This window comes from Diabrotica undecimpunctata, chromosome 1, assembly GCF_040954645.1.
Source record: "Diabrotica undecimpunctata isolate CICGRU chromosome 1, icDiaUnde3, whole genome shotgun sequence".
NCBI classification, from domain to species: Eukaryota; Metazoa; Arthropoda; class Insecta; order Coleoptera; family Chrysomelidae; genus Diabrotica; species Diabrotica undecimpunctata.
Genome location: NC_092803.1, coordinates 11,705,793 through 11,731,728, shown reverse-complemented (window position 1 = coordinate 11,731,728; position 25,936 = coordinate 11,705,793). Strand labels below are relative to the sequence as shown.

Genomic DNA, 25,936 nt, shown 5'->3' with positions numbered 1-25,936 from the left:
CTGGAGTAATTTATAAGCTAAAGGTACACTGGTATAAAAATTATCCACATACAATGTCAAGTCAAATTTATTGATCACATGCGACATTATACAAAGTACATGTATGAGACAAGTCAAAGTTACAGACATACATCTTAAAAGTATATAAATTAATAAACACGATAAAACATACTTAAAAGTTATTTTTAGAATATGGCTCTAGCTCACAAATGTATTGATGTACAAACCTCCGAAAGTTTGGCTGACGTAAATTCATTCGTATATTATCTATTGGTAATTTGTTAAAGAAACTTATGGCTGAATAATGTGTGCTACCTTCCAACAAAACAGAACGATGTTGTGGAAGCATAAAGTGATTGTCTCTGAATTTTGTTGAATAAACATGGTTAAATTGAAATTTATTAAATTCATACATTTTGCTATGTAAACATTATACACGAAAATATATACAGACCAGGAATTGTAAGAATATTGTTTTGTCTAAAGATGCCTCTACAATAATCTCTAAATTTCATTTTATACATTATCCTAATAGCTCTTTTCTGAAGTAAGAATATCTGCTCTAATTCAGAGCTCTTTGTGACAAACAACACATTGTGGAAGTTCTATATTCCTTTAGTAACGCAAGTAAATCCAAATATTGGTCGTCATATTTCCTATATTTCTTCTTTTTACTTAAATAAACATTACTGCTCTCGCCTGATTCTTCACTTCGTTTTCTATTCTTTTGAATATAAGTATCCATTGTTGATAGCGAAAAACTTTGTGTGCATATTTAGACAAAATAAAAGCTGGACTAAATAACATAACGCACGACAGTAAGGAACACGGGGAAGGGGAGCCGACCGGCGAAACAGTATGTGCCCGGCGCTCACTTGACTCAGTGTTGCCAATGTCCGGATAATTATCCGATTTTCGGATAATTTCGTGGACCATCGGATAATTTTCGGATTGAACAATTTTTTGAATAATTTCGGATAATTCAAGGGTCTATCAACTGAATGTTATATTTTTTATTTGATATATTTTATACTCATTTAAAATCAAATAAATATATTTTCTGTATTAAAAAACCGAGCTGACACGCGATGCCCCTGGGACAACGCAGAGACGCCCCAGGGCGTCGCGATGCACAGTTTGAGGAGCTCTGATATATACTATAATTCTGTTCTTTCTATTACAGTTCCGAAACCACCTGTTCTATACTTTGACAATTATGAAATTCTATGGTATATAGAGGAAACACCCAATTGTATTCCAGATTCTGTTTATTTGAAATGTGGTGATGAGTATTCTTGGACATTCAAATCAAATGTTTCTTCTCTTAATGTATTGGATGCCAAAATAACTCAAGGACGACTATACTTCTGTGATGCTTCCTTGGTAACCACCACTGGCAAAATTTCAGATGCATCCAATTTATTACAGCTGCCTCCAGGAACACGAGGTAAGTATAAACAGCTTTCTATAGCCACATTGCTGCAATAATTAGTTTCTTCAAAAATGTTCACTTTTTAATTATAAATAATAGAGATAATGCTTGATGAAGGATCTTCCCTAAAGAGTCATGCCGTTCCTTATATTCAGTTGCAGCAAATGCCTCGGTAAGATATTGGATAGATGGTTTCTTGGGCTTGACATCCATATCAATGCCGATATCATATCGGCATTTGTCGTTTTGGACCTGAGTGTCTTTGACGATATATTTGAGGAAATTTTTGTTGATATAACCTGATCCTAAATGGTAAGTATTCAACCTTCTGTCTTAGAAAACATCTTTCCTAATGTCAGCCAATAGTTCGACACTATATGGTCGACATAATCTTCGCCCCTTAATGGGTAAACCTCTGCACGGGCAACATCCCAATAAAATCAGTCAAATCTATGTCGACAATATAGTGTCAAACTATTGGCTGACATCAGAAAAGATGTTCCTTGAGACGGAAGGTTGAAGTTCAAAACGACAAATGCCAATATGGATGTCAAGTCCAAGAAACCATCTATCCAATATCTTACCGGGGGCTGCCAGGCATTTGCTACAACTGAAAATAAGGAACGGCATGACTCGGTAGGGAAGATCCTTCATCAAGTTAGGACTTCTCCAAACAAGCTATCTCCCATATTATCAATACTTTCCTGAGAATATACTTGAGAATGACAACTACAAGCTATACTGGGATCGCACTGTGCTCACAGACCAAACAGTAGCTCATAATAAACAATAGCTCATAATAGAGATCTGGAAATACAAATAAGGAGACAATGGAGAATAGAATGTACCCAGATGACACCTATTATTTTTTCTACTACTGTAGTAATTTTGAAGAACCTCCTAGAAAACATAAAAAAGCTGGTAAGACCATGCAGAAAGCTGTGCTACCCTCTGCATCCAGCATGCGTATGATCATTTTTGGAAGATATACCGTCGTATCAAGTCACCTAGTATGGAAAGAGTCCCACCAGAGCTCAATACTTTTGATACCGTAGGTATCTGGGATGAGTGAATTTTCCCCTTAGAAGGAGTGAGAGGTGTAAAGGAGGCTAAATCTGAATAATAATATAATTGATTAATTCTTAAAGATTATTTACATGATATAGCACAAGTCGAGTAAAGAATACAAATATTTATAAAACATCACAATTTCAGAATTAAAAGATAAAAACTACATAGGATTTGTTTGATAAAACTTAGCTTTTCTAATCTTGTTAAAATTTTAACTTTTAAATTAAATTTTTTTTTATTCTTTTTAGATATCAATCCTATACTCAGTAGTGATTTAACACTGCAATGGGACCCACCTTTTGAAAATGTAAGTCTGACATATTTTTTAAATATAACTGGAGCAGCCAACCATACTATTCCACCTGATTGTGATAAAACAGACAACCGTTTGTTAAATACGTCCATGACCAATATCTCACTGAAAGCTGATTTTAGTTATAATATAATTATAACCACATCTTTCTGGGAACTGCCTGTCACAAATTTAACACAACTTCGTACTGCAAGTACAGGTAAGATGAAAATGTCTCTCCTTGATTGAAAAAATATCAATATTCTCTTGTACATGAATCTTTTTCATATTAGGTTATTCTTTTTTATTTAGACGTAGCTAGAAAGGTCATTGATTGATATAATGCGAACGACAGCTAGGTGGTCGGTGGAGAGGAAGTCGTGGGTTCGCAACTAGCTTTTGGAATTGGTAACAAATGGTTGAAGTTCAAATGAACATAAAGCAGTTAACCAATTTATTTCAACAAAAGATTATGAATGCAGAAACAGAACAGAAAAATGCAGATGATAAAAAACAAATAAAGACTTTATTTTAACAAATGGTTAAAAAACAGAAATAAATAAAACAATAAACCATTAGTTTCAACAAACGGTTGAAATGCACGTAAATATAAACCAGATAAACACTCTCCAACACACAATTACATGCAAACTTGAACAGTACCTTATTTGATTAGTATAGAGGTGGTTCATCATCATCATTCTGGCTTTACAACCTGCGTGGGTCCAAGCCTCCTCAAGAATTTCTTTCCAGTCGTCCCTATCCATCACCTTCCACCGTCAAGTACGTATTCCCACATTTCTCATGTCTTCATTGATGTTATCAAGGAACTTTGCTCTGGGTCTTCCTCTTGTTCTCTGACTAATGGGTCTATCAAGGAGAGTTTTCCTAGCTGGGTCATTTTGTTCCATCCGCATTACATGCCACCTCAGACGTCCTATCCTAATATGTTTTACGATATTCTTCTTCTCCCCGCTCCATTATCATTCACTGCTCCATAGATTCGTCTTAGTACTTTTCTTTCGAAGCATCCTAACATGTTTTCATTACTTTTTGTTAGAGTCCAGGTATCTGAACCATATGTTAGGACTGGGCGTATTATTGTTTTGTAGAGTTTTATTTTTATATTTCTCGAGTAAAGAGGTGGTTAGCGGTATTTAAAAATCAAATAAAACAAAAAATATAATCTTTACTGGATCAGTACTTAACTCAAGTTAAGGGAAACTTTAAACCTAATAATATGTGGACAATAACTCCAAGATTTTTTTTATTAACATCTAAGATTTTCTACAATCTGTTTCACAATAAAAACAATAAGTAAAATTGTTTGTCTTTACAATGTCAGAGATATATAAGGTCCAGTGACTAAAGTATCAGAACACAAATATTGTCTTGTATACCGGTGGGATGAACACATACACAGATATGGGACTACGAATACTAAAAGTGAGGCACCGATCACAATGGCTGGGCGCAGTTGGAGGCGTAGCTTCTGGATAGATTTGGTTAGTCCAAGGGATCATATCGCTTCAATCTCTTCGCTTTTTAATTGTTGAGAAGATTGTAGGCCAGGATGTTAAAATACACGCGCAATATGTTTTGATATTGTTCAGAAATTCTTGTACACTATTCAGAGACTGTTTTTACCTACAGATATCTATGTAAAGCGTCATTCTGGATATACCAATAGGCATTAGCGATTGTTCTTAGAGTTTTAGATTGAAATATTTGTATTTTCATAACATTACATTTGCTAGCTGATTCCCAGAGCTGCGAAAGGATTACTTGATTTCTAAATCCATGTCGTTAGTTGAAAACTAAATTTTGTAATCTTCTAATTATGATATATTTCAGCACCTGGTCCACCCAGAGACGTTGATGTTAACAAAAACACTAGCGGTTATTACCTAACCTGGAGCATGCCTTGTGACCCTAACGGAGAACTTTTTGGTTATAACATTGCACTGGTCGACAACCCTCCGAAAATTACTGAATCGATTTCAGATATTAACATATTTAACTTTTTCACTATTCAGCCGGAACCATCTACACAATATTTTGTGAGCGTATCAGCAATTGGAACCAACGACTTATACGGAGAAGCAGATACTGTTGAATTTGTTACTGATGCACGTAAGTGTTTTTTTTTTATTTATTTTTTTTTCTCTATCAATGCGGATCTGATCTGAATGTAAACTATAATTCCACTATTTGGAAGAGTGATTCATCGTTTAAACGCTGAATATCCTCAAATTTAAATGTACACAGCGGTCCTCGAAAACTACCCGTTTTCTCAATTGCAATTTGCGTTTTCTCATAAGAAATTACACAATATATAAGTAGTATATTTATTTGTGCTTCTCTATAAAAACATTGACCAGAAGTTGTCGTACAGTGTAGCCAATTCTTGTTCACAAGTAGTAATTATGGTCATACAAAACCTGTATTCTTCCACGCAGCGATTATTTTCGTCATAAAAATACCAAAAAACATGATTTTTTCAATAGTAAAAATTAAGCACAAAATTGTAATTAAATAAATTTTATTTATATGTTCCGTTTCGTTGAGATGTCCAGAACTGTCCAGAGACCGTTTTCAATTATACAAATGCTAGTAATATTTATTTTCTATGGCTTTTTGCTTGTCGTTCTGTATTTTTATAAATAATGTTGGGAATAGGCCACAATATATTTATTCAAATGTTTCATTTACGGACGTTTCGATCTCTATAAAGAGACCGTTTTCAAACATACAAATGACAGATATATTTATTTTTCTATAGCTTTTTGTTTGTGGCATTCTGTATTTTTAGGGAGAAGGTTGAAAATAAGCCACAATATATCTATTTACATGTTTAATACACTTTTCGTTTCGATCTCTATTCCGTTTTTAAAGGTAGAAAAAAAAAAGAAAATAAATAATATAAGATTATAAAAATATATAATAATAAACAAATAAAATAAATACAACTATCATTTATATCTTTGAAAGCGGTCTTTGAATATAGAGATCTAAACGTCAGTAAAAACTTGTAAATAAATATATTGTGGCCTGATGAAAACTAAAGTCATACAACATGGCGCTTAAAGTTAAACGACATAATTCGCACAGAGTGCGCATGAACTTAAAATTAAAACAGTTTATTTAACATATTACTTAATATAAAAATGTTTCTGAGCCTTACAGTTTAAATATTAATAGTAAATTTATTTATTCCAACATTAATAATTTAAAAACTCAAAGAAATCACAATAACAGCTTTTCCAACACAGGTAAAATAAAAAAACAATATTTTTTTGTCGACAGACTGTACAAGCACCTTGTTTTCAACGATCACGAAATAAGATTAATGAATTTTGTTGCTGTTCACTGCTCATCAGAGGTGGAGCCTAATATCAAAAAGACCAAGTGTCAAGCTATTTTTGACAAGCACTCATCATCATTCAATCTTCGCTTATCCACTGCTGGACATAAATCTCCCTCATAATTTTCCATCTATTTCGATCTTGTGCCTCTTGCATCCAATTCCTATGACAACGTTTTAGATCGTCAGTCCAACGTGTTAGTGGACGACCTCTGCTTCGGTAGGCATCATCTCTTGGTCTCCATTCCAGTATCCGCTTTGTCCATCTATTATCTGTCATTCGAGCCACGTGACCTGCCCAGTTCCATTTCAGTGTTGCTACTCTCTCTACTGCATCAGCCACTCCTGTTCTTTGTCGTAGCTGGCGATTTGGGATCTTGTCTCGTAGTGAAATGCCCAACATAGCACGCTCCATCGCCCTTTGACACACACGGATCTTTTGAACTGTTCTCCTTGTCACAATCAACGTTTCGGCACCGTAAGTTAACACTGGCAAAACACACTGATTAAACGTTTTTCTTTTAAGGCATATTGGTATATCAGACGATTTGAAAATATGGTTCAGCTTGCCGAAGGCTGCCCAAGTCAGTCTTATACGACGGAGAAGCTCAACGGTTTGGTTATCTTTTCCTATGCGAATCTCATGACCTAGGTATTTATAGGCCATTACCTGGTCTATGGATCTTGTTCCTACGCATATATCTTCGCTGACTAAAAGATTTGTCATCATCTGGGTTTTAGATATATTTATTTTCAATCCCCCTTCTAGCGAGGAAAGGTAGAGCTGATTTAAAAGTTCTTTGGCCTCATCTATCCTATCAGCTATTAGTACAATATCATCTGCAAACCTTAGATGGCTAAGCTTTTCTCCGTTTATGTTTATGCCCTTGTCGGCCAGTTTTGCCCTTTTACATATATATTCCAAAAGCGTAGTGAACAGTTTCGGCGATATGGTGTCCCCTTGGCGTACTCCACGTTGTATCGGGAATTTCTGGGTTTGACGATCACCCACTCTAACACTGGCTGTTGCGTTTTGGTATATATGTTTAATTATATTTATATACCGATAGTCAATTCGGCATTCTGTTAAGGCTTCCAACAATTTTGTTGATTTACGGTGTCGAATGCCTTTCCATGGTCGACAAATATTAAAGCTAGTGGTTTATTATATTCAGTGCATTTTTCTATAAGATTTTTTATTACCAGTAGGTGATCGTTTGTTCCATAGCCTTTTCTAAAACCCGCCTGTTCTATGGGCTGATAAAATTCCAATTTATTTTCTAGTCGTTTCGTAATTATTTTTGTAAATAGTTTATAAATATGTGAAAGTAGACTTATGGGCCTGTAATTCCTGAGGTCGGTAGCATCCCCTTTTTTATGAAGTATGATAATTTCTGCGTGACAAGCACTACTAGTTCTCTAATACTCTGTGTAATGTAGGTTGAGGCGATAAAACAATTGAAATAAAGGGGATACCAAATCGGTAATCAAAAAATAAAGATATTTTACGCAGATAACGCAGTTATACTTTAAATTTCTGAGAAGCCTAACGTTGCTCGCAATTTTCGAAGAATACCAATTTTGCTCTGTGAAATGTCTCATTCCTCTGTCTCACAGAGTGGCCCCAGTAGAAACGAAGATCTACGAGCTAAGACCAAAGCCATAGACGTCATTGAAAGAAGCTGTAACTTAAAATGGAAATGGGCTGGACACGTTGCCAGATGGACTCGCAAACTAGTTGAATGGAGACCAACAGTCGATAAACGTAGCAGAGGAAGATCACCAACACGATGGCAAGACGACTTACGAAAGACAACAAAAAACTGGATATAGCAAGCACAAGATAGAACACTTTGGAGACAAATAGGGGAGGCCTATGTCCAGCAGTGGATTGAGAGAGGCTGATGATGACACTTTTCCAATAAAATTGTGTTAAACCTGACCAGCGTTAAGCGGGATTTTATTGTATTTTATTTTGTACTCGTTAATTCTCAGTCAGTTTTTTCCCTCGCTAATATTATTTACTTAATTATGTTCAAAATTTTTAATAAGATGATGGTGCTATAAGTATTCTAATACTAATAGATGTTTTTATATTTTTAGTACCAAACACACCAAATCTTATTATTACTTTCCAAAATGCAACTTTTTTTATTATACGCTGGAACATTCCTCCAGATGGCGCCGAAGCAGCGAACATAACTAAATACGAACTAAATATTGATATCTTAGGGCCAACATACACTGAAAATCCTGATTGTCCAAAACCATCTCCTATTAGTGGACAAACTCTTGATAAAGTTGAGACTGAATATAGTTTTGATAAAGCGTGGCCCAGCTACCAGTACAATTTTTCTTTAACCGCCTACAGTGTAAGTGGACAAGGACCTACGGGATTTATTATAGTGACGACCAATTATACAGGTATGTTTATTTATCTATATAACAAATCTTAATTACTTTTGCGTTACTTTCTTCTGTATATAATGTGGAGTTATTTTAATGATTTGTGCTATAACGTATGATGCTTTGTATCACACTCACATAAAGAAAAAAGACTAAAGGCTTGGACACATCTATCATGCTATCATGAAGAAATACCTCCTCTTTGCCAACTTTGATTACCCTATTCTAAAATTCCAATTAAAATACATGCAAATTCATTACATCCATTCCTAAAATAACATCCTCTTCGATTTCAGTAACTACGACAGTATGAACATGAACGAACTTTTCTGCCCCAATTTCTAATTGGATTTAAATTTCTACATGAATGTTGGCTTTTTCATCTGTACAAACCTAACTTTACTGTACCTCGTTGATAGAAGTTTCTTACGGTTGGTTGTACGAGTATCTGTCGGGTGTATAATAGTCCTGGTCGCTCCGGTATCCACCAACAATATATACTTTTTACCACTTTTTTCTCCATCTAAGTATACACCATTCTCTATAGAAATTTCAAAGAAGTTATTAGTATGAGAAGGTCGTTGCAAAAGTGTCGAGTTTTTTCTGGTGAGTTTCTTGATTTGTGTTGTACCTATGGTGTTTACATGAACTTCGTACGTGTACCATTCCAGCATCTTATGGTCTTTGTTTTTTTGTGTGTAATGCTTTTAATTATATTAACAAGCTGGTCAAATTTGTCTTCATCTTCCCCCTCTTTCACAGCGCTAACTTAACTGTACCTGCCAAATTCCTGCATAGCTGATTCATATTCGAGGGCGGCGGACAAGACGTCGACTAGCGTCTTGTGGCGAGCTAATAGCAGTGGTCTATGCATTTCATGATCACTAAGACCATCAATAAACGTTTGAACAAGTTTGATTTTTAAGCTGCGACTGGTAGACATGCTCCAAGTGTTCGTGACCATATCGCATAATTAGCCTTTTCTTAAGTTGTTCGAAATCATCTGCCATCTGTCTCCTCTGCGACTATGGACTAAAACACTTCCAATGCATCTCCTCGAAGAGCAATACTCAGATTTACAGCTTTTTCTTTTTTGGACCATTCATTCCCTCTTGTAGCTGAACTGTTTCATGTAGCTATTCCATGATGTTTTTCCATCGAAAGTTGAGGTTTTAACACGAACAGAACGTCAATTTCTTTCAAATGTCGGCCGTGGCTTCAATTTACATTTCGTCTCGTCGTCTTTTGTTTTTACTGTAATTAATCGAATTCCTCTGTCTACTGTCTCTGTTTCTTACATCCTATTTTCAATGTCTTTCAGTTTGAATTCAAAAAAAGAAATCTTTTCAATCTCTATCTTGTCTTCACAAGATGAAATATCGGCAGCAACTTTGTTTTTCAATGAAGATATTTTATCGTCAAGAGAAGACAGTGTTAGCATCAACTTCGAGAAGAAATCTCGTTTAAAACTTTACTTTCCAGAGATGTGATATCACCATAAACTTTGTTTTCCAACGATGATATCAACAGAAACTTTGGAAATCGACGAGATGAGATCAAACAGGTTTGTCCTCAAACACATAAGTTTCTGGATCAAAACCCTATTCTTTTAGGGCGTTCTTCAGATGTTGGACTAAATCGGCCTTTTTCCCAACAGAATTGAGTCCTATATCTTCTGACCATCATATAAGAAACAGTGAGAGAAATAAAAGAACAACAGCTAGAGAAAGATACAGAGAAAATGGATCAGAGAAAAAAAACAAAGAAGATCTCCAAGAATATAAGAGAATACATACCATCGTCAGAAGAAAAATAAGAGAAGCCAAAGAGAGACAAAAAATAGAACAATGTCAAGAAATAGAGGAGTATCAGAGTCGATATGATAACTTCAATGTCCATCGAAAGGTGAAGGAAATAGCTGGAAAGTTTCGAAAACGCAACAGCGGAAAAATATCAGATGATGAAGGCAATGTTGCCATAACCAAAGAAGACAAAAAGAAAGTCTGGGAAGAATACTTCGAGAAACTTTTCCACGACCTTAGAACGATACAAGAACCCACCATTGAAAAACATTCCGGTCCCGAAATCCTACCAGAAGAAATAACGGCAGCCGTCAGACAAATGAAGGATGGAAAGGCACCGGGACTTGATGAAATTCCTGCAGAACTACTGAAGCTATTAGATGCAGAACAAATAAAAATAATATCTGAAATATTTTAGACCATAAGCCTAATGAGCCATTTGTTGAAGCTGGTTTTAAAAGTCATCCACAAAAAAAATTACCGGAAATGCCAGGAACCAATTGCGCCCAATGAGTTTTAAATAAAGGAAGCTTTATTTAGCGTGCAGGTATTGTTTCAGAAATATAGAGATGTCGGCTGTGGTGTTTTTGCATGCCTGATTGACTACAAGTAGGCTTTCGAAGGGATTGAAGAAAGAGACTTAAAAATAATAGCTAATCTGTATTGGAATCAATCAGCGGTGCTCCGGATAGATGGACAATAATTTCACCACTGATATTCAATCTGTACTCGGAGCACATTTTTGAAGAGGCTCTAAAAGATATTGATAAAACCATCTCAATAAATTGAGTCAAGCTCAATAACCTGCGGTATGTAGATGATACAATAGTGTTTTCCAATACCATAGAAGGGCTGCAAAAGTTAATGAACAAAATAACGGAACAAGTAGAACATTTGGACTGGATATAAACACCAGCAAAACCAAGCTAATGATCATCAGCAAGGAAAACATAACTGGAGCAAATCTGTATGTGAACCAAATGAGAATTGAACGTGTCTCACAGTACAAATACTTGAAAACTATAATCAATCAGTCATGGGACAATACCCAAGAGATTAAATGTCGCACCGGAAAGGTGAAAAGTGCATTGTCGACTATAAGATCTGTGTTTAACAGCCATGACCTCATACTAGAAACAAAAATAAGACTCCTTAAATGTTACCTGTACTCAGTGCTTGATTTGGTCAATATCGTGAAGGGCAGTAAGCTGCAGTACTTGGGACATATAATGATAAATCAAGGCTGATATGAGCTACTCCAATGCATTTTGCAAGGTAAAACTGAAGGGCCCCAGGACGAAGAAGAATATCCTGGCTTGCTAACCTGAGAGCATGGTATAGAAAGACCTCAACACAGCTATTCCGTACAGCAACCAATAACCAACAAGGTCTTCATAGCCAGGACGATCGCCGACGTTCTGAATGGGCAGGTACCCTAAGAAGAATCTTCCAATTCACGGTGTAAATCCGTTACTTTAAAATCGCTAACTTTCATTTTTCACAGAATGTATTTAAATTTCCCGCTTCTGACACCAATGGACTATTTTTTTTTATTTATTTTAGTTTCATTTACAGTTATTTTAACTCTAATACTAAAAATAGAATTCATTAATTTATAACATTTTTATTATTTGACACTATAAATTTATATGTTAGACTGTCTCTAAAATCAAAATTGTTGACGTCAGACCTTTTTAATCCTGCTTTAAGAATAATCTAAACTAGACGCAGCAGGTCATTGAACGACAGACACGTGAATCGTCGGGTATGTTCGATAGGCAAGGGCCTGACAATATATTTTCGTTTCTTTCTGATATTTATATCGGTCCTTCCATTTTCTTTTTAAATCATGAGAATTTTATTTCTTTTTTTTTTGGGAGAGGATTCAAATATTTAAAAACAGTGGCGTTTTTTCTTTATGAATAACTGTTTTTTTTTTGTCGATTTCGTGTATATCTTTCCTTACCTCCCTAACCGAGCCGGCCCATTATCTACTACGACTAAGCAACTGTGTTTTCGAGTCACTAAGTGTATGAGTGTCTGAGACAACTTTCTAGTACTTTGGTTTACGATACATGCTACAGACTTTATACAGGACCCTTCAAAGCAAAAACATTATATAAACATCGATACCTTCTTTAGTCAGTTTTGTACAAAAACCTACATGACCACCTTGACATGATATGATCTTCGACAAACTTCGGATGGGTACCATAAAACCTAAAATGTAAATAAGCTTTGTCATAAAAACAAAGGAAGTATAATTTTTTAACTAAAAATTAAGTTCTTTCAATAAAATTTATGCTAAACCTTTATTAATTGTTGATTGTATGTTAATTTTATCCAGGATTGCAAAAAATAGTTATTTTTTAATTTATTTTCAGTGCCAGAAGCCCCCAAAAATTTAACAATTGTCACCAAGTCACTCGAGAATAACATTATACCGGTAAACATACATTGGATGGATCCTTGTAAAATAAATGGAAACGCGGATGGGTACTGGATTGAGATCCAAGAAAGATATACAGAAGAACAAGATCAGCGTATGTTCTACAACAATTCCGTCAACGACCGAACTGTTGATCATAGTTTTAATCCGTCACATGAATATTTCATCAGGGTCGCTATACAACTCGATGATACAACCATCGGAAGCTGGGCCATGGACAATATTACCACAGATGTTGGTTGTAGGTATATAATGGGTGTACACTACAGAATCTGCCTCAATTCCTATTTTACTATTATTAATTTCATAGTTTCTTTTACTTTACTCTTAAAAGCTTTCAGTAGCCTTTATTCCCCCAGAACCTACACTCCTGTAAAGAGTGATTGCCAACGTAAGGGTGACGGGAAATACATAAAAAAAAAAGAATATTTTATCTGTAGATAAAATGTAGCTATTAATCATTTTTCCTTTTGCTCCAAGTTCTAGCTTCTATCGGAGGTTAAAAACCATTATCGCTCTGTGGATCATGTTGACTGCCGGTCTAAACACTTTGTCGCTGTCATCGTCTTATCGCATTTTCGATTCCTTGATTATGCTTTATATAATCAGTTACAATAATAGACATTTTTTATTATGGATTAACCTATTTTCTAACATCCTAATCACCTCCAGGTCAACTTTCTTTCCATCTATGAAATTTCAAGCATTCTTCTGTAATACCAAAATTCTTCTTCTTTGGGTGCCATACTAAGTCCCCATAACATTGGCAATTATACTGGCGAGTTGTTAACGGTTTTCAGATAGTCAAAATAGTTGTTCAGCTCTACATATTCCTGTTCAATCGTGAATATTCTTTAACCATGACATTTGCTTTCCTCAAATTCCTCTGCGACGCGCGATTTTACCTTTCATTATAAACTGAAGGATTCTATATTGGTCTCCTCTAAACATATGCCCTCTTTCATTTCTGGTCTCAATGGAATCACTATCATTTACTTGATGTATGTAGCTAATCCCGCTCTTTTCGACATTTACTTGATACTTCCCATGTTAAATTTTTTAGAGCTATTCATTTATTTTTATTAATTTGACAATTATTTCGCTTGATAATGATCTAATGTCTTCTGAATTATCATCTCCTGTCGAATCTTATATTCGGGAGCCATAATTATTAATACAGTTAGCCATTTTGTGGATTCATTACTTTTGGATCTTTAATGTGGTATCAAAGATCCCTTGCTTTTTATATTCGAATGCCAGTTCTTCCGCATTTGACACCAATTTCTACATGTTAGGACAATGAATTACCCTATCACTTGCCGATTTGTATACCCGAAGCTATTGAGTGGTAGAAGGAGTACTACTAATTGCAGTAATCAATCAGTTGCCAAAGTCTCGTCAGTGTCGCCAAGGTAACAACAAAGATTGTTACTTTGGCCGGCCACTCACAGCGTTCGTTATTAACTACGCTTTCATTGGCCTCTCGGCGGAAGATTGCTGCCAACACGATGTGTATAAAAGAGCAGCACATCTTCCGATTGGGATCCATTTTAGTTCGCGGATAAGCCACATCATGATAACAGGATCATAGCGACAATGCGCTGTCCTGAGTTTTGCAATCGGTTAGGAAACCATGTTGGGGTTCTATTACCCAGGACCTCCACATGAAGAGCATTTGGCTAATAGTTGTGCCCCTATCGCGCATCAGAGTGCTATAGGGGGGAAAGGGATGGTCTAGAGCATTGGAGCGCGGTGGGGTGACTCCTGTATATACTCGAGTTAACACACCTCGCTCCAATGAATTGTTACACCCGAACGTAATTCTTAGGGGTGAACATGTCTCATAGGCTGGGTTTAATCAAATTGCTTGCTGCTTGCTTGCTTGATTGGGATCCAGTCGTCATATACTACTAGACCCGCTAGACCTTGTTGGCCTGGTGTGCTACCACGCTACTTTGAGTTTTATTATTTAACCAATATCCTGTTACCGTCGAAGACGTCGAATCCAAGTAGTCTTCATCCAATTTAGAACTTAAAAACCAACAAGAGCACGAGAACCGGCGTGTTGACTACGAACACTACCTGGCAATAGAACACGATTTTTGAAATTGTGTCGAACTGACCACAACGTTCTTTGGGACCTTTCACGGTAAAGAGCAAATAAAAGTCCCGACGGGGACTTGTAATTGCTTTTCCGATCAGGGTCGAGCTGCGATAGCGCTTTGTAGCTATTATAGAAACCTTATGCAAATAGTAACTATACGAAATACTGTTAGCGATAGGTAGTGACACGAAGCGACGGGCAATAAGAGGAGTCGATACGACCGGCACTCTCGTGCCTCTCTCGAGGAGAGAGAACGCGGCTACACGACGTGAGAAGGCTGGCATCTCTGTGAGATTTGAGACATACACCACGCATCAGAATTCTAACACAAATATTGAGTCATTGTAAGAATACCGTCTGTAAGAAAGCTCGAACTGTTAGAGAATTCTGATTGCCGGTGTCCCCTCACCTACCACAGAGGTTCGGCGAAGCTTCTCACACGTGGAGGCCGGAATCCCAATTAACTCCACGACACGAAGATGGACTCTCGAAACTTGAGATCCTCTTCGAGAGCGGCAGTCGTAGAACGTCCAGAAACCCCTGAAAAACAGCAGGACTTTACGGCCGTACGACATCAGTTATCTAATAGGCAGCGCTTCGTAAAGGTAAAGTTGACATTTGGGCTGGATAGAAGAGGTTATTGTGTTCGCTTCCGACCTTCCTAACATGTACTTATCATTAAGAAACTTAAACAACAGTAAATTTACTTTGTTTTAGATCCAGGGTTGCCGATACTTAACCCCTCAATGATCAAGATAGGTGCACGAAATTTGTCTATACCCTGGCAAAAACCTCTAGAAAAAACCGGTCCCATTGAATTATACGAACTTACCGTCAAATACATTGAACCGATGTATGAGATTCCAAAGTTTTGTTCGAAACCAACGCCTAACAACTTTTTTGGTAACATATCACCCTATAAGATGAACCAAGATGTCACGAAGCTTCTGCCATATTCAAATTACGACATAAAGTTAAGGGCAAAAACTATTTCGGGATTTTATGGAAATTTTACTACTGTAAATGTCACTACTTTGGAAAGTGGTATGTATTTATTTTTGTTCTTTTAAGTTCTCAAAAATTAGTATCTTCTTCTTTGTGTGCCGTGCTTGTATTCAAGCGTTGGCTATCGTCATATTGACAAGCTGATGAAATTATTCTCGGTCGGCAGCTAGATGAAACAGTTCCTCGACCGTTCAAAGGAACTTACCGAGGAACTGTTTCATCTAGCTGCCGATCAAAGGAACTGAAAAATTAGTATATTTGGAATATAATTCAAAGGAGGGTTGTCTGAAAGAATGAGGATATAAGATTAGATGGAAAAGTACGAATACATCAATCATGTGTAAGACCAATAATGGCATATGCGATAGAAACGCATTATTTGGGAGCAGGTGCAGATTATTTCCAATGTTACGTAGTTGAGAAAGAATAACGACATATCTTTACTGTCTGCGTTTATTCTGATTTTTTAATCTAAGTGCAGAGTTACAATCACCCTATTGATTACACAGCAGAAACGTGGCTTTAATAATCGTGACACTTTACATCTAGAAATATAAAACGATTCAAATTCAAAGCATTTTATAAGAAAGTTAAAATGAACAGAAAAGAATTCAAAGTCGCCACAAGACAATGCAGAAGTCAGAATAGCGACCTATTAACAACAAGGAAAGATGGTTATTTAAAAATTCCTTTATAAAAGGTATAATATTAAAAAACCCTATCGAGCTACATCACAGAACGTTTTCGGAATAACTATTCTATTATCTGTGTTATTTGGATTTACATGTTTTACTGTTTTTTTTTCTGAATAGTAGATGGCGAAATATGTAGCAATGTCTCGCGTATCACATAAGATACGGTGGGCAATAATGGGTTAAATGAAAGGTTTGATTAGACCAGTTTTATAGACCTATTTTATCCCTGTTTGATTTTGGATGATTTGCATTTACAGTGTGGTTGTATGATGCCAATTGTCATCGAATGAATTATAGTATTATTGTGTACATTCATTTCTTTTCCAGATCCCGATATTGCGACCAACATCACCACCAACTGTACAAGTGAATTAACGGAAACATACAAAGCCAGCCTCAATGTATACTTCAATACGCCCTGTAACTTATACGGCACTTTTCAAAACTTTACCATTAAGTGTAACGGAAAACGTCAGCGCTATGGCGATGTTAATCTCATCGGAGGTGTTAATAATGCTACTTACGATAGTGTCAATTGGTTTTCGACTATGGATCTTGTCCCTCAGTATAATTACAGCTGTAACATTACAACTTTCAATAAATTGTATCAAAGCATATCGAACGAGTTTACGTTTAAGAGTCCAGCTGGAGGTAAGTACAAGTTCATTCTAATTTATCTTCATCTGCTTTGGTTTCTGGTCATTGTCCATGTTTTTCATCCATATGTCACTACATGAAATGGAAGAAATATCCGAACATACACAAAATAATTGAGATAACAACCGGAGAGATAAGCGATGCCCTCAAAAGATCGAAAAACGGTAAAGCAGCAGGATATGGAGACATCCCAGTTGAGTTGGTAAAGTATAGACCAAAAATATTACATGAGATGGTTCAACTATTTAACAAATGCTTAAAAATATCCCTGTTGATTGGAATGTTAGATATATCAGCTCAATATTCAAGAAATGGGATAAACGCAAATGCTCTAATTATAGGGGAATAACTGTTATCAGCTCAGTGGGGAGGTTGTACGGTCGAATAATAAAAGAAAGAATAGAATCAGAATATGAAGACATAGAAGAACAAAATGGATTTTTTGCAGGAAGATCGTGCACTGATGGTATATTTGTTCTGCAGCAGGTAATCGAAAAACGAAAGGCAAGGAACCTAACTTTACCAAAGATGGTAAAGCAGTAGGCCCTGATAATAATCTATGATGGCATAAAATGGTTGACAAATATATTTAACAATATATATGATATAGGCATAATTCCCCAAAAATGGTTAGTGTCAACTTTTATAAATCTTCCAAAAAACCCAATGCGAGAAAGTGCGAAGACTATAGAATTATAAGCCTTATGAGCCATTTACTTAAAACATTTCTGAAGGTTATTTACAAAAGAATATATACAAAATGTGAGGAACAACTAACAAGAACACAATTCGGATTTCATGATGCTCTGTGAACACGGGAGGCCCTTTTTGCTGTACAGGTGCTATTTCAGAGATGCAGGGATGTGAATTTTGACATATACGTATGCTTTATAGATTACCAGAAGGCATCTGACAGAGTAAAACATGACAAATTAATGACTCTAATGCAAGAAAGTGGAATTGACAACAAAGATCTTAGAATTATCAGAAACATTTACTACAATCAAACGGCCAAAATCAAAATAGAAGACCAGTTAACTGATAAAATTGCAATAGAACGTGGAGTACGACAGGGCTGTATTTTGTCTCCATTGTTGTTCAATATTTATTCTGAATGGGTATTTAAGGAAGCTTTAGACGGTTGTGCGAAAGGAATACTAATAAACGGTGAATGGTTGAATAACATTAGATATGCAGATGACACTATAGTTTTTGCCGATAATCTGAATGACTTACAGATCGCATAACAGAAGTCAGCAACAGATACGGACTAGCTCTTAACATAAAGAAAACCAAATTTATGACAATTAGTAAAAAACCAATACTAAACGCTCAACTTACAATCAACCAACAGAATGTCGAAAGAGTCGAGCAATATACATATCTAGGCACCAATTTAAATAGCCAATAGGACCACTCAACAGAAATTAAACAGCGAATAATAAAAGCAAAAGCAGCATTCGTTAGAATAAGAACCATTTTCAACAGTCGAGACATATTAAAAACAAAATGCCGTCTATTGAACTGCTACATATTCACAGTTCTGCTCTACGGAATGGAAGCGTGGACACTGACTGTTGCATCTATGAATCGGCTCGAAGCTTTCGAAATGTGGTGTTATAGGCGCATCTTAAGTATATTCTGGGTTGACAGAGTTACTAATGTGGAGGTCCTGCGTAGAATGGTATAACACGACTACCACTGAACTGTTCCGCGCTGCAATAAACAAAGTAAAGGTAGCCGTGATGATCGCCAACATCCGGAACGGATAGGCACTTTAAGAAGAAGAAGATACGATACCGTACCTTTGAAAAAACTGTTTCAAACATTGACGAAAGTAGGTCTCAGTAGAGAGTATATGGATGCTATTGCAAGTATATACAACAATGCAAGAAGTGTCGTTAAAGAAGGAAACTTTATATCTAAATCATTTCCAATAACAAAGGGGCTTAAACAAGAATGTTGTCTATCTCCGACCTTATTTAAAATTTATATTCAATCATCGCTAGAGCAGCGGAGGAAACAAGTATCCGGAATGGGAATAGACATAGGCGATGGTAAATGTCTAACAACTTTATTTTTCGGAGATGATCAGGTAGTCGTAGCAAATGATGAGGAGGACATGGCCTACATGTTTAGAAAACTAAAGAAAGGATATGAAAAATGGGGCCTCAATATGAATATGTCAAAGACAGAGTATCTTAAAATAGGAGATGATGAAGAAGGTCTAGAGTTAGAAATTAGAAACACAAAAACATGCAATGAATATAAATATCTCGGATCTATAATATCTAAAGAAGGCACTACCAAAAGAGACATCGAAAACAGAACGCTGTAGGGAAAAAAAGCGGTAAACATTCTAAACTCTCTACTATGGTCTAATGATATTAGACAAGAAACGAAATTGACAATCTATCGAACCTTGGTAGAGCCTATTATGACTTATGGGGAAGAAGTTTGGCAGATCACGAAAAAAGATCGAAAAAGAATAGAAGTAGTAAAAATGGATTTTCTGATTTTCTAAGGAGAGCGTGTGGTGTATCCAAAAAATATCATATCAGGAATGAAGATATTAGAAGGAAGATAAATACTGTATATTCCAGTGTGGTATAAACTAGGGTGGTATGGTCAAGTGAAGCGAATGAATGAAGATAGATGGCCAAAGAAAGCTTTAAATTACATACCACAACAAAAGGGGATGGCCTTCAGTTGCCAGAGCCATCAAAGAAGACGAATGGATGGACAGAAAACGATGGCGGTCTATATATATATATATATATATATATATATATATATATATATATATATATATATATATATATATATATATATATATATATATATATATATATATATGTGTGTGTGTGTGTGTGTGTCTTCATTCTGTTGAAAACAATTAACACTGTCAACAGTCGTCACATTTCATTATATCGCTTGACAAAGTAGCTCCAAAAAAGTTTTCTTTTAAAGAATTCTGTAAACGCACATTCTTCTCACCGTCACTTTTTTCTTCTTAAAGTTAACTTGGTAAAATTGTATCGAAAATCAAAAAGGTTTATTATTTATTGTATTATTATTTATACGTTTTGTTTAGAGCCCAATTTTAACGTAAGCTTCGACGTCCTTCCTGTACTAAACGTAGCACCAGGCAATGTTCAAATCCATCTAAAGAAAATTTACTTCGAGTCATGGCAAGCAGATGCTCAGTACATTGCTTTACTCCTTAATCAAGACAAAGTTGTTAACTATACCTCATACAAACGGACCCAATCAGACTGGCCTGCTCTGGGAGAGCAATCGCGACAAATAACTCCAGACTTTTGGTATCCATTTCATGGTAAGTAGACTTTACTATAGAGCTGATATACATATAATACCGTGGTTTTACAAACTCTCTTATCAGTGAAACCTGCTCTAATAAAGATTTATTTCAAATATAATTAAATTAGTATATTGTTAAATAATATATAATCTACTCGTATATGTTTATTCACCAATGTCTGTCGAATTGCACCTACTGATACACAGAGAGTTTGTTTAAACCCTGTATAAATAAATATATATTTAAGCGAAATTACTCTTTGCTTTTTAGATTCAGACGAAATCTATTTTACCGTTGGTAATGGTTCAGTGTTAAATCCTGCCTTGAACCCAGACCAGAACTATCATCTATCTGTCAGAGTTATTACAGATACCTTCTACACAGACAGTCCAACATTAGATTTTACAACAGGTAGGTAAATGTATTAGAAATTAAAATGAGAATGTATTAGAAATTAATACTATGAAAGGGGTAAGAAAAACACTGTTACTCATTCAAGATGCGTAATCATGGTATAACCAGGCGTATAAGGGAAAATGTCGAAATTTAGTATTAATACGGTTTTTCTTATTGTATTAAATTAATGTCATGGTTACGTTAGTGTGATATAATAATTTTAATAAAAAGCTCACTATAGTCGGTTCGCTATATTTACGCGGGTTTCGGATTAACAAAATTATGCTAATGACTCATTGATAATCAGTTGCAGTAAACGACTTCCCAGAAAATTAGGTAAAAACTGCATTAATGGTCATATTTTAAAATACATTAAAATAACATTAGGGTAGGTATAAATTTGTTACAATATTGCAGTTGAATTGATTCTTTGCCAGTGTTGACAATGTATGTTTGGTGGAAATATTTAAAAATGCCTAGACGTGTGTTAGATGTAGATAGTCTAATTTGTAGTGTACATAAGTATTTTTCGGATGAAAAAGAAAATGGCGATCCTTTAAAATCGGTAATGTCTGTTCAACAATGCGTATGTGATGCTCTAGGAATTAGTGAAACCAAACTAAGAGGAGTATTACAAAATCGCAATAATGAACGGCCGAAAGATCACCGAAAAACTCGCCTATCATTGAAAACGAAAGATATTCCAGATGGAAAAAAATTTGAAATTCGTGATACCATTTATCGAATGCGAGCCAACAAGGAACATGTGACCTTAAATACAATTCTCTCGGAATTAAAAGATAGAAAATTTGACGAAATTGGCAGAACAAGTCTATGGCAATTGATGCATAATTTGGGTTTCAAATTTAAAAAGGAGGATAACAGAAAAGCCCTTTGTGAAAGAAGTTGTGTTGTGCATAAAAGAATTAACTTTCTAAGAAAATATTCTAAATTAAAAGAAGAAAGGGCAAATTTTATATATTTAGACGAAACATGGATATTTTCTAGAGGTGCAACCAAGAGAATATGGCAAGATGATAACGTAAAGTCTATCAAACATACTGATGGAGAAGGGAAGCGACACATAATTTTACATGCAGGAGGGAAATCGGGTTTTATAGAAGGTGCTGATTCAATATTTTCATCTAAATCAAAATCAAGTGACTATCACGATAATATGAACACAGAAATGTTTGTAAAATGGTTACATGAAAAACTTCTCCCAGGTTTAAGTGAGCCCAGCGTAATTATTTTAGACAATGCACCTTACCATTCTGAAGTATTAAACAAAAGTCCAACGAATTCTTGGACTGTTAATAAAATTAAAGAATGGTTGACAAAGAAACATATACCATTTACACAACATATTTTAAAATCAGAATTATTACGCTTGGCAAATATCCACGCAAAACCAAAAACCTTTGTTGTGGATCAGATTATTGAAAGTTACGGTCATCAAGTTTTACGTCGGCCACCGTATCATTGCCAGTTTAATCCCATCGGGGATTAAACTGGCAATATGGGGAATAGCAAAACAATATTATGACAACCATATTGGGCCTAACGGTTATAGCGACGACGCAGTTCGGGAAACTTGGCGAAAGGCACTTTCAATTGTAACTCCAGAAGTGTGGTGCAACTGTATAGTTAAGTGCGAGAAACTAATAGAAGATTGGTGGACTCGTGAAAATAAAATAAACGAAATAAGTCCAATCATAATAACAATTAATGGTGATGACAGTGATGATGATGACGATTATGATATTTTTGATGATAATGACTAATTTTCATTTTTGTTGGCAAGTTAAATTTTTTTATTTTTCATTAGAAATTCTCTCCATGGAACAAATATACATAGACCATATTTTCTGTGTAAAGTGTAATATAAAATTATTATTAGGTTTATATTAGCCACATTAGACTCCATTAATGAAGTAATTCTCCTTATTATACTGTCAATTATATAAAAGATTTTCCATTATTATTTAATTAAAAAAAGTTATGGATTATTTTTCATTTCATTTGACCAGTTGATATTTCCCCAAAGAGCAGGTAATTAAAACTGGGTACTTACAATAAAATTTTTAATCCGAAACCCGCGTATATATAGCGAACCGACTATATTTAAAGTTTACATTTGCCTATTTTATCTTTAATAAATCCATAATTCACACAGATTTACATCCATTACTTTATCAGTACGTTTCGTAAACAGAAATTTATTAGAAATTATCCGGAATAATTTTATTACCAGAATGTAAATTAATTATAATTTGTTTAGTAAAAAAGAGAATAAATCAAACTATTATAAAAATTGTGGACTATTTTTTATATATACTAATAATAAATAATGTTAAAAAAAACTACAAACAATGGATTATTTTATTTAAAGTTAAACAAAATGAACGCAGGACTATTTTTATGGCAGGTGTAGTAGACCGTGTGCGGCTACTGATACACAAAATTAATCTGCGTCTACTGAAAGGTTAATGCGGCTAAAATTATGAAAATTATACTTACCAGAAAAATCTCCGTTTTCACTAGGTATATATCCAGATCCAGACTTACTGAAATCACTAAATTCATCCATTATAAACTCGTATTCTACTGTAAACACAAAAAATATTGTGAAATATATTCGGCTATTGAAAGTGATAATGGTCTAACTCTAATGGTAAGATGGCACCATTTAACAGCCGGAGACTAAAACAAGTAGTTAGGCCAGTATTTTTCTATGTGCCTCATATCATTATTATTAGTATATCTATTTTAGACTAACACTATTCATTCAAATAAATATTTTGCAATTAACAGAAAGAAAACTTACTTTATACCAATACTAGTTACTCTAACGATATGTTTGATTTTTTAGCTGCACTTAGTAAAGCAGGACTCATAGTAGGTGTGATTATATCAATTTTGCTGATAGCCCTTTTAGGAATAGCTGGTTTCTTTATATGGAAGAAAAATCTTCACAGGTAACACAACTTTTTATTAATAAACGAAGTACAATTTGTTTTTCTAGAAGATAAGAATATAAAAATCCAGAAAAATTATTACTGTACTATGAAATCTAATTTTTTGGGTGGTAATATAACCCTTCTATACTTCTATGCAAAATTTTCTTGTTGGTAATACTATTGTAAGTCATGTGGAAACCCAGAAAAAAATTCAAGATAGTATTCCGACAAATGATACACATTTTTGTGTTGCAAAATACTTTTGTGGTCCTACACTTTGTACATTGTGAAACATTTCTTTATTTTTGCATGAAAGCACTAAACTGTTTCTTTACCCATTAATCCAGCATTTGTCTTATTTCCATAAGTATACAAAACAGATCTTTTAGCTAACTTGTTAATGTTTCTTCTAATGCTCTCTATACTTACCTAGTCTAACCAACTCTTTTTAGTGATTAAGGAAATTTTTTATTCTTGTTTTTTATTTTGACTTACGCTATATTTTTATGTATTCTCCGCTTATTCTTCATACACACGCGCAAATGCTACATTCAGTACGTTTTTACCGAGCACAAATTTCACTGGCATTAACTGAACTAGTATTTGTAAATGTTACTTCCAACTTTATCTGGTTTCTCAGTAATTTTTTTACTGAAAGGTATCCGTCCTCCGACTCGAAGGACCAAATGTTCAAATAGCATGCTTACCGATATTAAAAAAGCATTGTGAACAAAAAAACTTTAAACTTAAAAAAAAAGTTTAAACTCAGAACATCAGAGTGTTGTTGTTGGTGTAGGTATTTTTAAGTGGTATTTTAAGTTTTACTTACCGCTTAATAACCTTAAAAATGACAGTTAACACTGCTGGTAAGGGGTGGAAGCTCGTTGATTTCCCGGTCCGACCGAAACCGTTAGAGTTGCTACGGTCTTCAGATTGAGACAGCTTCCTGGACCTTGTCTTCATGGTTTTCCTTTATTTTTATAAGGAATCGAGAGGATGTCTTTCAATGGGATTTAGTCACAAGATAGATTTAGTCACGAGACTGTCGAGATTGTTGTTTTTCCAACAGGTGGACAACAGAGATTTAATATTTAACAACGGAGGAATAATATGAATATCACTCGTGTTTGAGCTACGATGTCAATTCGGCAGCAATATCACATTTGGATATACGAAAACAGACAATAAAAGGCAAAAATAGTGCGTACTACCAGTGTATGAACTAGTTGAACTCGATAGCAACGTCAGAGGTATTTACGCCAGAAAAAGAGGTACAAGAAAATATTAATGCGTATATGTCGAGTGTATTAGCTACAAGATTGACTCAGTAGCAATATCACAAGATAATTACAAACAACACGATAATAAAATAACAATAATATAAGCAATATGAAAATATCAAAAGTAGAAATAAAATGGAAGAATCCAGGTGTATTTAATACACAGAACCTATTACAGGAGTTTTCGATTAAGAGGTTAAGCTCGAACTGGGTTCTGACTGAAAAGAACGCTTCCTTTTATCCCTGAAATTTCATTGTTCTCAGGGATTATTGAAAATTCCGAGAAGTGTTTAGTCTTTCCCAATCAGATATCAAATCGGGTATTTTTAGCTGGTTCGAGAGATGTTGTCGACGATCAACGATCACACAACATAAAATATTAGTTATTGTTAAATAAACACCATATTTAAATCTAAAGTTCTTATTGATTCAACATAGGATGATACCCTGTAGTTTTCCTGTTATCTGCAGTGCTACTTTCACATGAAATTTACCAGTCTCTTCCACACCTGTCCTAACACTAGTTGTTACATTCTCATACATATCTCACAAAATCTTCACATACTCATCTGCGACTGCTTTCTTTCATTATGCAGCCTCAAAAGTCCACTACTGAACATAGGCCTGTTTCTCGTGTTTCCAACCCCGTCTACCTTGCGCAACTCTCATCCAGTTTTGTATTTTCTCTTCCTAAATCGTCG

General features: G+C 35.0%; 1 protein-coding gene across 1 annotated transcript in view; it reads left to right on the top strand.

Annotated features, from left to right (window-relative positions):
* The window catches only part of LOC140444689 (phosphatidylinositol phosphatase PTPRQ-like), a 69,240-nt gene that overhangs the window by 11,403 nt on the left and 31,901 nt on the right, over positions 1 to 25,936 (top strand). The window contains exons 2-11 of the mRNA XM_072536454.1: positions 1,184 to 1,447; positions 2,752 to 3,015; positions 4,650 to 4,928; positions 8,263 to 8,583; positions 12,752 to 13,057; positions 15,638 to 15,964; positions 16,948 to 17,271; positions 20,372 to 20,614; positions 20,870 to 21,010; positions 23,868 to 23,973. Of these exons, the coding sequence (XP_072392555.1) occupies positions 1,184 to 1,447; positions 2,752 to 3,015; positions 4,650 to 4,928; positions 8,263 to 8,583; positions 12,752 to 13,057; positions 15,638 to 15,964; positions 16,948 to 17,271; positions 20,372 to 20,614; positions 20,870 to 21,010; positions 23,868 to 23,973 (2,575 nt within the window). The remainder of the gene's footprint in view (positions 1 to 1,183; positions 1,448 to 2,751; positions 3,016 to 4,649; positions 4,929 to 8,262; positions 8,584 to 12,751; positions 13,058 to 15,637; positions 15,965 to 16,947; positions 17,272 to 20,371; positions 20,615 to 20,869; positions 21,011 to 23,867; positions 23,974 to 25,936) is intronic.